Source organism: Camelus dromedarius, chromosome 3 (genome assembly GCF_036321535.1).
Source record: "Camelus dromedarius isolate mCamDro1 chromosome 3, mCamDro1.pat, whole genome shotgun sequence".
NCBI lineage: Eukaryota > Metazoa > Chordata > Mammalia > Artiodactyla > Camelidae > Camelus > Camelus dromedarius.
This window is the reverse complement of record NC_087438.1, coordinates 59,468,370-59,485,136: the sequence shown is the minus strand read 5'-3', so window position 1 is coordinate 59,485,136 and position 16,767 is coordinate 59,468,370. Positions and strand designations below refer to the sequence as shown.

Genomic DNA, 16,767 nt, shown 5'->3' with positions numbered 1-16,767 from the left:
TTTCACATTTAGCAACAAGCTAGAAATCACACATTTTCCAATTCTAAGCAGAAATTAGTTTTAGATTTATTTGCTTTCCTCCCAAATGTGTTACTGCCCAAGGGCTCTGACAACGACACACTCTGTTTTACAAAGGAAAAAATTACTGTTTAAAAAAAAAAAAAATGCTTTTCCCCCCTCTCTTTGAAACACCTGCCTGCTTTTCTTTTTTCCAGGTGACATTTACAAAGAGGAAATTTGGTTTGATGAAGAAGGCGTACGAGCTGAGCGTGCTGTGTGACTGTGAGATCGCGCTGATCATCTTCAACAGCACCAACAAGCTGTTCCAGTACGCCAGCACGGACATGGACAAGGTGCTGCTCAAGTACACCGAGTACAACGAGCCGCACGAGAGCCGGACAAACTCAGACATCGTGGAGGTGAGCGCGCATGCGTGGTTGGTGATCCCCCAACTTCCGCAGAGCCTTGGGTGTTTGGCCCTCCCCTCTCGCTGCCTCCCCCCACACGCAGGCACAACCTTCCTTTTCCCAAGATGTTCATATTCCCACAGGTGTACCCCAGGTTATCACCCCAACCATTACTCCACCCTTTCCTCCTCAGAATGCAAGTAAGAGCAATAGGATAACAGGGAATATGTGAATCTGATCCTGGCTCGGAATCAGGCACCCATGTCAAATTATTGACCTCGTCCTTCTCAAGTCGTCATTGTCCACCGCAGTGTCAGGACACTAGAATTGAGCCAGGGGACGGCTCACCCACATTTTAGATTACCTCTCATAATTTCGTTTAAGTATACGCTAGTTTCCCACCATAGTCAAAAGAAAAAAAATTTTTTTGATGTGCTCACCCCAACTTTACACTTCAGTTTTTCACTTTATATCTCTTCTTCCTAATTCATTCTTCCTAATGTATTCTTGCTGAAAGAGTAAAGACAATTATTCTCCTAGAAATGTTTTTCCCCAAAATTATATCATTTAATATAGAACTGTTAACATACATGGAGTCAGAAATCTGACGAAAATGAATTTCTAAATGTTAACCTCGTGTTTTCTCAAACTTAAGAGTTAAAACAGTGTTTCATTGTGCCAAGAATAAATAAGCATTGTATTGAAACTCAAAAATATTTTTGATTTGTTAGCATAAATAACATTGCCATACAATTTTAAATGCTTCCCACATGTATTCTATTTAAATGTTATGATCTGATAGTACCCTTCATAAGCAATAAACATTAAACCAAAAAGGAAGTGGTTTTATGTCCCCATCTATTTTCCTCACCTGTCTTATGGTTTCCTAGATTGTGACTACCTTCCCAGAATTAAGAGAACATAAATGTTTCAAAAGTTTGTATTCTCAGTCAGCTTGCCAGAGTATAGGTTGTTCTTGCCATTCCTTAAGCTGGTTCTGTGTTATGAAAAAATCCAGTTCTAACCCTGATCAGATTAATCTACCTCTCATATCCATCTTCTCTTTAAATATGTTGTAATTGTCTAAGATTACTTCTCATTTCTTTGCTTTTATTGAGAAGTTTTAAAACAATACTGACATGATCAATTTTTTAATTTTTAATTTTTAATTTTTGCCTAATAGGACCAAGCAAATAATTTCAGAGAAACGAAAGTGTAGGATAAGTAGACCTAATGTGGTGTGTGTTTAAAATACTTTCAGGCTTGCATTACTGCACATGTAACTTTTCATTGATGATTTTAATTGTGGACTTACCTTGATCTTGAAATTGAAGATCATTTATAAAACTTACCTACTATATATTTCAGGTAGTATTTTATTGATATACACATGTAAGTGTGCAAATACATAAACAAACATGAAAATGAACAGAACTAGTCAGTTGTCAGATCTCCTAGGTGCTTTCTTGAGTGTGTGTTTGTATGTGTGTGTACATGTGCACACTCACACACATCTAACGTAAGTTCTGAACACAGAACAACTCTATACTCAAAACTCCGTCTCATTACAAAAACCATTACAACAAACATTCCAGGGTAACAGAAGAATTTGAATTAGAATTTGTCATTAGACTTGAACTACTCCAATCTTTAATATGATGTGAAATGCAGTGGAACCATATTAAACTAGTTGAAAATTTGTTGACTTTTAAAATTTGTTTTCTTAAAGGAGTTTAAAAATCTGTAAAATTATCTTCTGAGGGCTTTGCTCAGAAATATACTATGCGGTTTAAAAGTGATTTACAGATTCACATACTCTATAGAGATTTTCATATTCTTGGACAGATGGGTATCTGAGCCAGACTTCTTCAAGGTCATGAAAAGAGCATTGGGTTGAAAGTCAAAGGGCTTGTATTTGTGTTTTTTCTTATTTTTTAAAACTTTTTAAATTGAAGTATAGTCAATTTAAAATGTGTTCATTTCTGGTGTAGAGCATAGTGTTTCAGTTATACATACATATATATTCCTTGTTCTGTTTCATTATAGGCTATTAAAAGATATTGAATATAGTACCCTGTGCTATACAGTAGGACCTTGTTGTTTATCTCTTTTGTATATAGTAGTTAGTATCTGCAAACAAAGGGCTTGTATTTGAACCCTTGTCTTGCACAATATTACTGTGTGACCAATTAGCTACTTCTAGGGGCTGAAGTTTTCTCATCTCAAAAATGAAGGCATCGAATTTGAAAGTTCTTTGCAATGTAATGCTTTAAAAAGCAAAAAGAGACAACAGCAGCAATTCCATTTTTATCCTGCACTTAACATCAATAGATTTAAGTTCTGAATCTCTCAAAAAGACATTCTGGGGCTCCTAGACCAAAACTAGAGATGATTTGATTCTTTGGATGAAAATATATGTCTGACACATTGTCGGACTGCCCAGCTCAGCTACCTGAAATGTCACCAGTTTGGCTTTCCCACACTTGAGTAATAACAGAGATGATGGAGAAAGAAATAAAGTGGGACCCCTAAGCTTGATCAAGTTTACACCACAAAAATACATAGAATATTTGTCAAAGTGCAGTTCACTGAAATCGGTATGCTTAAGATACTTGGCTGGTTGGAGGAGGGGTGCGGGTGGGGAGCTGCGTTTATAACACGTCTCACAAGTGATTCTTATACACACTAAGTTTGAAACCCTCTGCAACACTAAGACATAAATTGTGTTGGAGGCTAAGAACCTGTGATACATCAGGGACTTGAGAAATCTATTCTTAGAATGGATCTGACACAAAGTTGAGAGTTAGGGTAGTTTACTACTCCTGGGTAAAATTTTAAATCCTATTTATTTTAATTTAATGGAATACATTTAACTGAGTAAAGTTTAATGAGGAGCATAATATGTTTCATGAAGGGTCATTAGTTTTATATTTCCCATTTGGACCATTACCCCTCTCCCTTAACCCTCTGAAAACAGTTTACTCACAAGAAAAAAAGATTGGCGCAGAGAGAGAAATAATGTGATTCCCAGCATTCAGACTGAAATACAACTTTCTGGGCCCTACCAGAGGAGTACTGCAGGGTCATAGGAAATTGTGGCATGTGAGGGTGTTGAAAAAGATTCCTCCTTTTAGCAGAAAAGCTCTTCGTAATTATCGTGTCTTTGCTTCGTAATTAGCATTACTGTTACAATGGCACAAAGACTTACGAAGACTTAATAGACAGACTGAGATCTTTTTTTTATTATTATAATATAATGCAGCTTGAATATCTGTTTAGATACAATATATAAATATGCCAGATTTAGTAAATGTGTTAAATTTTTAATCCATTGGTTAGGGAAAAAAACAAAAACAGTTATTGTATTAAAAGCACTTCCTTTGAAGAAAATCCATTTTATTTAACTCTGTGACAGACTGGATATTTACCCCAAATGCTGGCTTGTGAGGCTGTTGAAATCCAGTAGGGATTCTGAGGGCACTAAAGGAACTGCCCCTTCGTCTCTTCCACCTGTGTAGTGCTACTTCTGGTTCCCTTACGCTGCCTTCCTACTCTCACAGTTGATGCTGGGCTCTATTCCTGGAATGAGATGCGGGGTTGAGCATTTCAGGATGACCTAAAAATCTCAGCTCTCGCAGGACATGCTATAAGCCTGTAAGGCCATTCCTTGCCTTAACAATGATTCAGCAAGCACCAGTTTATGCTCATCCCTGGTCAAGGGATTCTGAAACAGAAGACAGTCATTCTTGTTAAGGATGTAAAGCATATATAAAAATCAGCTTGGGAACAACTGGAGGGCAGAGGAACAGTAATCTCATGAACATAGGACAAGCTACTGAAAGGAAGGCTTACGCTAGACAATTTAACAAAACTTTCAGACAGGCCATTGATCACCAGGTCATCCCAGGTGATCTTTGGAGTGGCAGAAGTCCCAGACAGTTTACCTCCATATCCAGCACGTGTTTTCTAACCACAAAACCCATATGGGAGCGATAATTAGCAACTGGCTAGGAGGGAACCTCTCACCTCTCAGTGACCTAGTCTGGGCCAGTAGTCAAGTGACTAAGTGTGGATATGGAATAAAACACGAGGCCTTCTGCTGCTCCCTAGGAAATCAAAAAGATGGTTGTAACTCCTGAGGAAGGAACCTTTGAGTCTCAGCTCTCTCCATAGATTACTGGCTTTTATTTATTTATTTTTTTCAGATGCCAGGATTGGCAAGAAGAGGTGTGTGTGTGTATGTTTGTGTAGTGGGCGTGGCGGGGGGTGGGGGAAGGTAAGGAGGGGAGAGTAAGAGATGATATATACATGAACTTTTATTTTTTGTCACCTGAATCCTGTTTGGATTTAAAGACGTCTAAGAACAGTACTTCGAGCAAAATATTTGCTTGCACAGTAATAATTAAAGCCTGAATTGGGACTGAAAAGGTCTTAAAATAGCTTATAAACTTGATTGTTCCACAGTGCTATTGAGGTTATCAGTAAGCTAAGATTAACTTTACATAGGTGGTGAAAATTAAGAGCAATTTTTGTTGGAAAGCAAATGCAGCAAATAGTGGAATCTTTACAAACTCTATTACAAAGTTCAGGAATAGATGTAAAATATAGGAACGTGTCTATTTTACTTGAGCTTTTATTATGTCTAAACCGATTAAATAGGTTCCAATTTTATACTTATAAAAATATAGATGTGTGAAATTATTTTTATGCATGTTTTATAGATGTGTATTACACAGATCCTTCTATGAAAAGAAAAAGCACATTCACTTATTTGGTCATTTGTTGAATTTTCATTCTTTCATGCATTCACTAAACGAAGACTGGCTGAATTCCTGCCATGCGCTATGTGCCATGAAATGCCTGGAGACATGAACATTAACAAGGCCCCTCAAGGACTCTTAGTCCTTAAGCTTGCTCACAGGCCAAGCGTGATCTGGCCCTTGCATTTGTCTTCCTCTCTTACCTCTCTTACCTTTTGCTATGTCCCTCCAGTCAACACCCCCACCAACTCCCACCCTATATTCAAGCCACCTAATGATGTTTATGTCCCTCTACTTCTCCAAACCCTATGTTTTGTCTTCAACATTCCTTACTAGGCCTTGGCTTGGCTTTTCTTTATCCTTCATTCAAGTCAGATCCCAGTTTATACTTTTGGAAAGCCAGCCTTGAAACACCTCATAAATTGTGTTAGGTGCTCTTCCTATGTTATCATTATAATATGTTCTATTTCCCCATCAAAGCACTGTTGAAGCTTTTATTCAATTGCTTGTTCCACACTAGATTTTAAACTCCTGGAGGGCAGGGACTGTGTATATTTTTTTTACCATAATATCTCAAGTGTTTAATGTGAGGTCTAGACTGAGTTAGGCCTTCAGAACCGATTTGTAGAAAAAATAAACAGGGGAAGACAGTTATAACAGGATATATCCAAGTGACTATCATATAACATGTTACTCATTTAAAGTATGAAAAAGTTTTTTATAGCTCTAAGGGAACAGTTCATTAAAGTTTGGTAAGTTTTATCAAAGCGCTATCAAAAACTAAAATAATCTAGATCTGTGCTAATACAGTAGCCACTCACCACATGTGGTTAGTGACTATCAAATGGAACAAGGAAAGACAGAGAACGCATTGATCGTAGAGAAAGTTCTATGAGACATCATCGATCTAGATTGAAATACGGAAAAAGAGGCATTTAAACTAATTTTGTTCTCAAATCAACACCAAGATTAATTCTTCATTATGAAATTCTCCAATATAAAATTCGAGCAGTGCATTTTAGAAGTGAAGAACTGTATATGTATCCTTGAGATTTCAGAACCCAGAGCATAAATGTTCACTGTCAGAAACGCCGATTTGGAACTGAACACTCATCATAAAACTAAAAGCACAATTTACCCCTGAACCAGTAACCACAGAGTCAATCAGTAAACTTTCTACCTGGTCAGGAAGCCCTCACAAGTTGTCCAGCTGACACGGAGCACTCGCTGCAGGAGCTAGTAGGTAACGTGTGCTGGTTTTTTAAATGTGAAGGTTGTGAACGGAAAGATGGGAGGTCTTTCTTGTTACTATTTTAAACTTACTTGAAACAACATGGGCCAGTATTTAACTTTATAATTAGTAATTAATTTCTTCAGAAAAGCAGTTTTTCAGGAACTTAGAGAAGTAATATTCTTGAGCTACATTAAACATATTCTTAGATGTTTATTATAGCTAAAATAGTTCTTACTGCAAGCAGCTCAGTAACTACCCTGTCCTCCACTAAACCAAATACATAATTGCTTCTCAATAGATAGTGCTGAAAAATGGATTAGCATATTCCATAAAGATTTAAACCTTCAATGTTGAGGCGTCTAAGGAAAAGGAGAAAAAAGTAATTTTGTTTTTAAAATTTTTTTTTGCATCTTTTTCCTAAATTGTAGTTGTTCAATTTTGCTTATGTATCTTTAAAAGACTTTTACTAGCTCCTATAAATCATATTTCATATTTGTTCCCACTGTCTAAAAGACAAAACAGGTCTAAAAATATATTCTTATTTCTCATCACAGCTACAATCGATTTTTATATATCGAATTTGAAAATCCATTTCTTTTTTAAAATAATGCTCTTGCTTAATTTGCATATGTGTTGTAAAGATGAAAGGCTGCTTCACATCTCATTTATTAAGAAAATCACTGTTGAACAAATAAAGTGCATGTTAGATTACTTAAGTTACATGCACAAGGCAATAAAACTGAATTTCCTCTCCTCTCTAGCATTGCACAGCTCTAATGGCTGATAGACATTAGTACTAACAGTCAACAAAAAATTATTTAATAATAGTAGGAGCAGAAAAGACAATAAGTTTCAAAATACAGTCTTTGTCAGTAATGTAACTGCTTTAGCATTATTAATCATCACCATTTTATCATTATTATTTTATGTAAACCAACTTGAACTGGAGCAAAGTCCTCCTGTGTTTTTTTTTTTCCTCTCATTATCTGAGAGTGAAAGGGGAAAAGTATTTAGCCTAGCTCATAACCATTAATTTTTAGTAATATTCGGAGATTTCATATAAATGCAGGCCTTGGTGTTAGATAGCACATTTGGACCGAAGTTTGCATTCTAGACACTGATAATCCCTAAGTAACACTGTTTGGTTTTAAAATGTGTCAAATAAGATATCAAAGAGTAGAACATCTTTATTTCCTCAGGATTGGTACTAAATCACTATAAATACTCAAAAGTGAAGTTTTAGGAATAATTCCAGAGTTTGCCTAAAGTCAGAATAAAAGATGATTCAGCTTTTAATCACAGGATGTTTATTATTTCAACTGCCTCACTGCATTTTTTAAAATTATTATTATAAAAAAAATTCTTATTATGAGTCTGTGTTCCTTCCCTGAAGAACATGCTAATGTTTTATTTATCTCTGTAACTCCAACTGCCAGCTCAATGTCTGGCACATTATAGACATTTAATAAATACTATAGGGGCAGGGTATAGCTTGTGATAGAGTGCGTGCTTAGCATGCATGAGGTCCTGAGTCCCCAGTACCTCCATTAAAATAAATAAATAAGCCTAATTACCCCCCAAAAAATCACACAAAAATAAGTAATATATAAATACATACACATATATGTATATAAAACAACTTACTGATCATTATAGTATAAATAATACTAAAATTTACCAAGTTTTCTTCATTGAAGTCAGATATGTGCTAATAATAATAGAAGTGAGAATCTTACAAGTGAGCCAGAGATAAATAAAGGTTGTTGCTGTGTAAGAAAAAAACAGGAGACCACATAGAAATAGCACTTGTAGTGCTAAGTACACTACATATCACTACTGCTTGTGGCAGAAAGTAACAGGCTTCCAGACCAACATATAGGGATTCCTGGGAAAGAGAGAAGCAACGTGGGCACTTTGGCCAGGATCTGACAAGGAGCAGAGGGTCTCAAACAAAATGCCTCTGGCCCAGTATGAATTATAGGGGGATGTTGCTGAAAGGCTGATTCTGTTCGGTGAGCATAGGGCAGGGCCCAAGGCTGTTTCCGACCAGCTCCCAGGTGAGGCTGAGGCTGCTTGTCTGGGAACCAAACTTGGAGCAGCAAGGATCTAGACTTCCCTTTCCAGACATCCATTTTCTCCAGCATGGAGTTGGAAAGTACATTTTTGAACATTTATCATACCATAAAATAGATTTAAAATTTTTTTTCATAAAATAGATTTTTTAAAACCCAATATTTGGTAAAACTAATTATGGAAAGTAAGTGTGTTAGATTTTTGAAAGAACAATGTAAAAGGCCTGTCATTACACAGCCAGGTGAGCATGGTGTCTCCTGGTTTGGTCCCCTCCCTTGTGAGTGCCCATCAGTTGGTAGTGGCTCCCGAGAGCACGTGTTGAGGAAGATTCTGAGTTCGAGACCATACTCGGCAGGCAGATGTGATGTGGTTGGTGAGGGGTGTGTGCCGTGGGGACAGGAAGCAGTGGCTGCAGTGCTTTCCTCATTATCCTCATGATCAAAGTAAAGTCATTGGATATTCTGGGAAAAGACTCCAGACTTGACATTACAGGATGTAATTAGGCAAATGCTGTGTATGTATACAACAGATTGGGTGGATAGGTTATCTTATTGGAAATATATCTCATTTTACTAATAGCTGTTTAGCATATTCTCCATTCACGTCTCAGCGGCATCTAGTGTATTCTGTGTTACCCTGAAATTTAGCCACCTGATGGAAATTTTGAATAAGGAAAAAAAAATTCCCTGTCAATTATTTCTAAAGGTCGTAGAGTTAATGACTAGCTGGGAGGTTAATTAGATTCTGAAAGTCTCTTCATATCAATTAAATCTCTTATCTTTATGTTTTAGTAAATAAACTCAGTAACTATTTAGAGCTACTGTTTTAGGGTAAGAAACACTGTACACAGTAAACCGTTCAATGGGTATTTGGGTTTTTTCTCACATCCAAGAAAACAATTACAAAAAACCTGATGTATGAGTTAATAATGGTAATTCTTATTCCAGAATTTCTGAATTAGATACTTTATTTTTTGAAATACCATACAAATTACTCCTTAGTCATAAACAAATGTTATCACTATGACCTCAAGAAAACCATTTAAGAGAGAAAAACTAAGGTCAGAGTTACCCTGACAGTGAGCTGCAAGTCTAAAACCAATCCCACTCTCTGTTCCTTTTAGCTCCAGAAACTACATTCCTTTCAAAGTTGCTTGTACACATTTGTAAATAAGTAATGTATTTAGTGCCCATGGCCTGACATCTAGGAATTCAGTCATTTCTGTCATGTGAATGCTCTTTGGATAATATAACCAGATTTCAGATGAAATGATATAGATCTGCACTAATTATTAATGTAGCCACTAGCTGCCTGTGACTATTTACATTTTAATTAATTGAAATTAAATAGAATTACAAGTTCAGTTCCTCAGACTCACCAGCCACATTTCAAGTGCTCATAGCCACATGTGACTAGTGGCTCCCACATTGACCCAGATGGGTACAGAAATGTTCATCACACCAGAAACCTTCTATTGGGCAGCCCTGATGTGGGAGAGAAACTGGCAACTCGAGTGCTCTTGCTCCCTGAGGTGACTAGCATGATGGCTGATGGACACAACCAGTGAAGGGCACATACAGTGGAGAGGATGCCCGTGGCCATTTCATCTATCAGTCCTGCCACAGGCACTGAGTGGTGCCAGAGTCTGTGCCAGGGCAGAGAGGACCAGTCAGGAAAGCTGAGTCACTCAGCCAGCGTTTACTCCCATACAGAGTATTTGTTAAAATAAACGTGATTCTGTGGAGTGAGGTACGGAAGCAGAAACAAGCCAGGTCAATTCTAAACTTTTCCACCAGGAAGGGAACGCACAGGTCCTTCTGATTTTTCCTAATTAGGTATGTGAGGAATTTTATCTTCATCCAGGCTTCATGACTCGGTTCTCCTTAAATGTGGTGGTTCTGAATTAATGTCTTGTGGGGAAGAACGCTGCGGAGTAATTTTCCTAAAGAATGTTGTTGAAGCATTATCATGAGCATTCACCTTTTAAATTTTACCTTTAGCAAATAGAATTTTAAAAGCCCCACAAATTTGGAGAGAAATTAAGTTCTAGTTATAACAATATCACACACTGGTTCTCTAACCTGGGGCAAGTTATTTAACATTCTTGGGCTTCAGATTCCTCCTCTGAGTTAGTACTGCTGGCCAGGACCCTGCCTTCCTCACAGGCTGTTGTGATGATCACAGGCTATAAGAGATGTCAGAGTCCCCCGTATACTGTTAAATCAGATAAGATGTTTTAATTTTCAACATCAAGGAGAAAGTTCAGATAATCAAAGCTGTTTTACCAAAGGAAAGAGAAGCAAATTCTTAACCTGAGAATAATTATATAGCATTTTATATTAACAAGTATACCATTTAATAAATCAGTATCACTTTCTTATATAAATAACTAGTGTTTTATAAATGAAGAAGATCTAATAAAGGCTAGTGAATTTTTTTCCCACAAGCATTTATGAAATGTTCCCTATGTGCAAGGCATTGTGCTGAGTGTACGGGAAATGTGACAAGGATGATGACACGTCCACTGCCCTCCAGGGCTGATACTCCATTGTGGACACAACATACACAGACTTCGTTCTCTCATTCAGCAGATATTGATGGACATGAAGACCATGTGTCAAACACTGGGCTGTTTACTGGTGATGCACCTGTGACCATCCTACCCAACAGTCTGAACCACAATAAGACATAGACTGAGTGGGATAACTGAGGCTAAAGAATGTAATTACAACTGTGAGCACCAGAAAACATCCACCTCGTGGTGGATTATAGATAAAAGCATGGCTTTGAATAAGTAGAATATGTGGATATGCTAAGCCAGTCTGCAAGTCATTTATTCCCATTTGAAGTAAAACTGAGACTATAAAGGTAATGATATAGATACATAAATGCATATATATATACACACATTGATATGTGTGTGTGTGTGTGTGTGTGGCAGCCCTTGTTCCCCATTGGCATTGGATTTTTTAATATATAGTTTCTCTGTAAACATGTGGTTATAATTTTTAGGGAAATTCTATAGAAGACAAACGTTTGAAAAATGCAGTGAATATAATTACCTTTAAGTTTGATGAAAGGTTCTCTGGCACTGAGAAAGGACTTCAAGTTACATGCCACATCCTCCTTTTCACTTTACAGATGAGGTTTTCCCTCCTTCTTCTAAATTCTAGAACACCATACATCTGGCTCAAAGGCTGGAAAATTGTTACATGCCTGTGTAACATTCTTACAACCTCATCGTTCTACAAGTTTTCTCGCAGTTTAATCATTGGAGAATGTTCTTTGTTTTTGTAGTCGCTGTTTCACATAGTAACAGCTTGTTGTATTTTGGTCTGTTTGCCAGAGGGAAGGTTTATTTTTAAAACCCTGAACTCTGAATTTTTCTTTATTTTTCCAAGATTGAAAGCAGCTGAAATGCCTGGAGTTACAGGTTGAAGGCTGCTTTACAATATGTGAAGGGAAGCTTCTTTCCCTCCTCCCTTTGTGTGTGTGCGTGTGTGTGTGTGTGTGTTTTAAAATTTTTTCCTAACAAATGTCTTCTAACTGGTAGTTGTCTAAAAATAGAAAACTGCCTAACTAAAAATAGCCTGGCTCTCAGTCGTGCCAAGGAAAATGGAGAGGGATAGGCGTGGAATAGAAGGCTGAGTAATCCAGCTCTCTTCATTCAGAGAAACCTTTGAGAATGCGGGCGATGATAAAGTGCCCTCCAGAAACCACAGTCCTGACTCTCTCTTCAGACTTCTAGGTGCCAATAAACATTTTAGCCCCAGGATACTTTTTTTTCTCTCATAGGTTGTAAACATTTTCTGAAAGACAAGGCTTTGTTTCACAGAACCTGACAAACTGCCATAACTAACCAACTTTCCTAAGGTCTCAAAAATTCATAATTATAACATCTTTTAAAAGAGAATCTTAAATGAAAGTATTGTAAAATAATGTACATTGTATAATAATTAAGAGGAAACTGTTATAATAAGAACCACTTACGGCTTGCAATTAAACTTGAAACTTTAAAGAGTTTTGCAAAAATAATACTATTCCTGTGACTCATTGTAGCGAAAGAGAGCAGCTGACTTATTTTCATTTAGTTTCCTTAGATGTAAAATTTTCTTGTTAAGTATATATCCTCTTGATATACCAATACTTAGTCTCTGTCTTACAATTATAGTTTTCACCCAAGCAGATTTTCACTTGTAATTTTTTAAATGGAGTAGAAACGACGTTCCAAAAGAACATTTCGAGAGTAGGACAGCTTTCAGTTTAGAGAGATGGAACTCTGAGTAAGCCGTAAAAAAAAAAAAAAAAAAAAAAAATGCATAGGCCAGTTTTGCAATGGTAACTTTTTTTTTCATTTTGTTTTGCTTAAGTAATCTGAATAACCAGGTCAAACATAGCAACAGGGTGTGGAAATGTCAGCACAGTTCATGGGGTTATACGGGTCTGAGCATTGTTATGTTCAGTTCCTGTAATGCTGCTGGTGATAAGACTCTTGAGACAAAGGACGGTAATTGATGGAAAGAGACTTAAATCATGGCTGGAAGAATCAAGGTCCTTGTATCTGTGTACATCGACTCTTCTGGTCTCCTTCCATCTTGTGAAGCGTTCTGTCGTCTTGCGTGGTGGCCCCCTACTGCTCTTTGTAATGGATGCAGACCACAAGTGATTCCTTCATGCTGCACACAGGGTGTAATTGTGTCTGGGTGGTGTATTAGTAATTACGAAGCTGAATTCCCATATTGTATCTTTTCTGCAGGCATGGAAAAATAGGACATACAACCCTGCATAGCCATTTTCAACCTAGATAGTGAGCCACTTAGAGCTACATTCCAGGGACAAAGCCTTTTACATGCACACTTTTTGAACAAAATTTTCATTGTTGAGTCATTTGTGCTATGCAGGATTAAATTCTGTTTTGGAAGTAATTACCTTTGATAATATATTCATTCCTGACTTTACAGCAAAATCTTTGTAATATGAAAAAATAAGTATTTTTAATTGCAAAAAACATTTTAATATTACTAGATATATAGTAATATGAGCTATAATAACTATGCCAGGCTATCATATGGAGAGAATAGAGCATGAATTAGTAAATATAACAGATTGTGTAACATTCATAAACATTAAATAATGTAATTATTTTAGTAGCATTTTTACCTTAAATAGTGATGTTTTCATATGTAATTTATCCATCTTGGCTCGAGCATTGTTAAACTTCAGAAAAAGCTGACAATAAACTTTTGTTACAATAAGCAGATATAAATTAATAATTAATTTATTGCTATAAAATTTGCGTCCGTTCTTTATGTATTATGTAGCCACTATTGATTTGACTACCTCCTAATCATTGGGGGTTTGAAATGTCTACAGTGTTATCTATCTGTAATAGAAGCCAAAATAACAGGAGCCAGGATGGTTTAAACAAGAGAAGACGTGTTTATTCCACGCATCAAATGATTATATTAACAGTTGAAAACCAGTAAATACAATAGCAAAGAAATTAGTATGGCCAATTCATTAGTGACAACCAATGACATTAGATTTATTTTGTGAATTATCAAAGCATGGAAGGTTTTAATTCCATTTTTACCTCCAAATTTAAAAGTGGCCTTCCAATATGTATATTTTCGAAGTTTGCTTCCACTTTTATCTGTAGATATTCTTATTCTAGCAATAATTATTAAATTCCTTGGATGCACAGAACTGTATAGTGATGCTAGGAGAATGATGAGTTTGGAAGACATGGTCTGTGACCTCACAACACTTTAGTCTAGCTAAGGTAGAAAATACACATGTGAATCAACTAGACAAAGCAACATACTGGGCGTTACGAGGTGTTGGGGGAGGCAGCATAGCTAGCAACGTGTTTGGGAGCATCAGTTCCCAAACTGGAGCTACCCTGCCTGAGTCCTTATCCCTCTCCACTGCTGACTGGTTGCACATCCCTGGGCAAGTCCCTTAGGTGCTCTTCATCCTAATTCCCTCACTTGTAAATGGGGGTTAATAATCATACCTAGCACATAGTTATTACAACAGTCAAATAATTGACTGTTTTTAAAATGTGTGCATCAGGGTCTGGTACATAATAAGGTTTATGATGATGATGATGAAACCTTGTAATCAGGTAATAACTGCTAGGAAGTAGAATATTTTAAAAATCAAGAAAGATGGCCATGGTAGGTGTCACTTTAGGCTTAGACAAGTCAAGTTCAGAAAGATGGTTATGAATTGTTGAAGCAGATGGGGACAAACCTTTCAGAAGAGCAATTTTGCAAAGATCTCCAAGAAGAAATGAGCAAGGGCATCAAAAATATTAGTTTGATAAGAATAGAAGATTCACATACGAAGGAGCTGTAAGAAAGACGGCAAGGGAAATGAGGAAGAAGAGGAAAATTGTGTGGAGTTAGACGCAATACAGGAAGTATGAGAACAGTACTGCATGGTCTCAAGCAGTAGAATAGCATAATGATAACCAATTCTTGGGGAAGATTTTACTGGAAATGTAACCGGATAGAAGCAATGTAGTTGTAAAATGTCAAAGTGCCAAAACGTTTTAATTTTTGTAATTAACATGTGTATATGCTATAGAGCCTAAAACCTTTCATTATACTTATATATTTTAAGCCACATAAGACAGTGTGGTGTGGGAGGAGGGGCAGACGCAAGTTCTAGAGAGTCCAACAAACCTCGTTTCTACCATTTTCATAAACTGCACATGCTCTTGGGCAAGTTTCTTCACCTCCATTGAAGTTTAGCTTCATAAGCAGTAAAACAGGGATACCGAACTCTCACTTTTGGTCTTTTTGTAAGAATTAACTTATATAATGTACATATACAGCCATTAGCACATGTTGGGTACATGATGCCCATAAACATATTATTTTCTTTCCTGCTCTCCTTCCTCCTGCAGGTGTAAGTTTATGCAAAGTTTTTAACTTTTCACTCTTACACACACACACACACACACACACACCGTGAACATCGAAGTCTTCAGTATATTTTGTTATGAGATTCAAACAAAATGTCACATTTTGTCCATTGTTACGTATAATCCATGTGTAACTATTTCTTGTATAAAAAGTTATAGAATCCTTCAGATATAAGATCTTCATTATACAGATTTTAAAACTAGGAGAAAGGTAGAGAAAGGTAAAACTAGGAGTCACAAGAAACTCTATTAAGTAAGGTCAAAATAGAATTTAAAAAAAAAAAAAAAAAAAACAGGTGGAACCCTGTCAGATAGAGGGGCTTGCCCAAGTTCTGTAGGTGAACTCTGATAGAGTTAGGATATAATTTATTCCCTGGTATTCTTTTGATCTACTGTGTATCCAGGGAGGAACACAGACAGTGAAAGAGAGAAGGGGGGGAGGGGGCAGAGGGAAGAAGAGTGACGGAGAGCTTGATTGAGATTTTCAGGCAATGAAAATAATTAGCAAAGTGAAGACAAGGTGTCCCTACACTGCCAGTTTCTTTTCTGACTCAAAAACAAATAATTGATTTTATTAAAATACTAGCCAGCCAACAGTGTTTAGTATGGTGATATTGTTAACAGTGAAATACATCTCTTACATTCCTTTTAGCTTGTGTCTTTGCCCTGACTCCCTCAGTATGTTGATGGCAGTAATGATACGTGCTCTTGGAAGTGAGCCAAGCACACGCTAACGTATTACACATTTGGCTTAGTTCCAAGTGAGCAGGTGTTTTAAATATTCCAGTCACATACCCACAGTGTACATCGCTGCTAGGGAAAGGATATCATTTCTAAACCACCGATGTTTGTTTGACACTCTCTTCTGAACCACCCCTATTGTGCACTCTGAAGACCTCGCAAAGATGAATTGCAGTTTGAGGAAGGACGACCATCAGAGTCCTAATTGTACTGACAGGAGGTTCAACAAATTTATAGTTCTGAACTCTGCATCTGATATTTGGCAACTGAGTGAGATCAGAGCACTTGCTGATCAGCATTAGAAGAGATGGGGAAACATTTTAGTGCTTTCCATGATTGAGTTTCTACAAATAAGAGAGATTTTATTTATATTAGAGAAAAATGTAGTAAATTATATGATAGCAAAGCATTTGTTATATTATGATTCAGGGAAGAAATCTGTTTTCCACTAGACACCGCCATTCAGTTTGGAAACATCCTAAAGTAAAACAACTTAACTTTTGTGGGGTCTAAATTGTGAGAGAGAATTGTTTCCTTGTGGAAGAAAAAGATGAAAATAGTTGTACAGAAATACATCTACCTAGAAGTAATTCTGAAGATCCTTTCAAAATCCTTAGCTTC

At 36.8% G+C, this 16,767-nt stretch overlaps 1 protein-coding gene across 23 annotated transcripts in view; it reads left to right on the top strand.

Moving 5' to 3' along the window:
* Positions 1–16,767, top strand: part of MEF2C (myocyte enhancer factor 2C) — a 160,419-nt gene that overhangs the window by 88,504 nt on the left and 55,148 nt on the right. For all 23 annotated transcript variants that reach the window (XM_010992498.3, XM_031447986.2, XM_031447912.2 and 20 more), the window contains one exon: positions 216–419. In XM_010992498.3, coding sequence (XP_010990800.1) covers positions 216–419 — 204 coding nt within the window. The remainder of the gene's footprint in view (positions 1–215; positions 420–16,767) is intronic.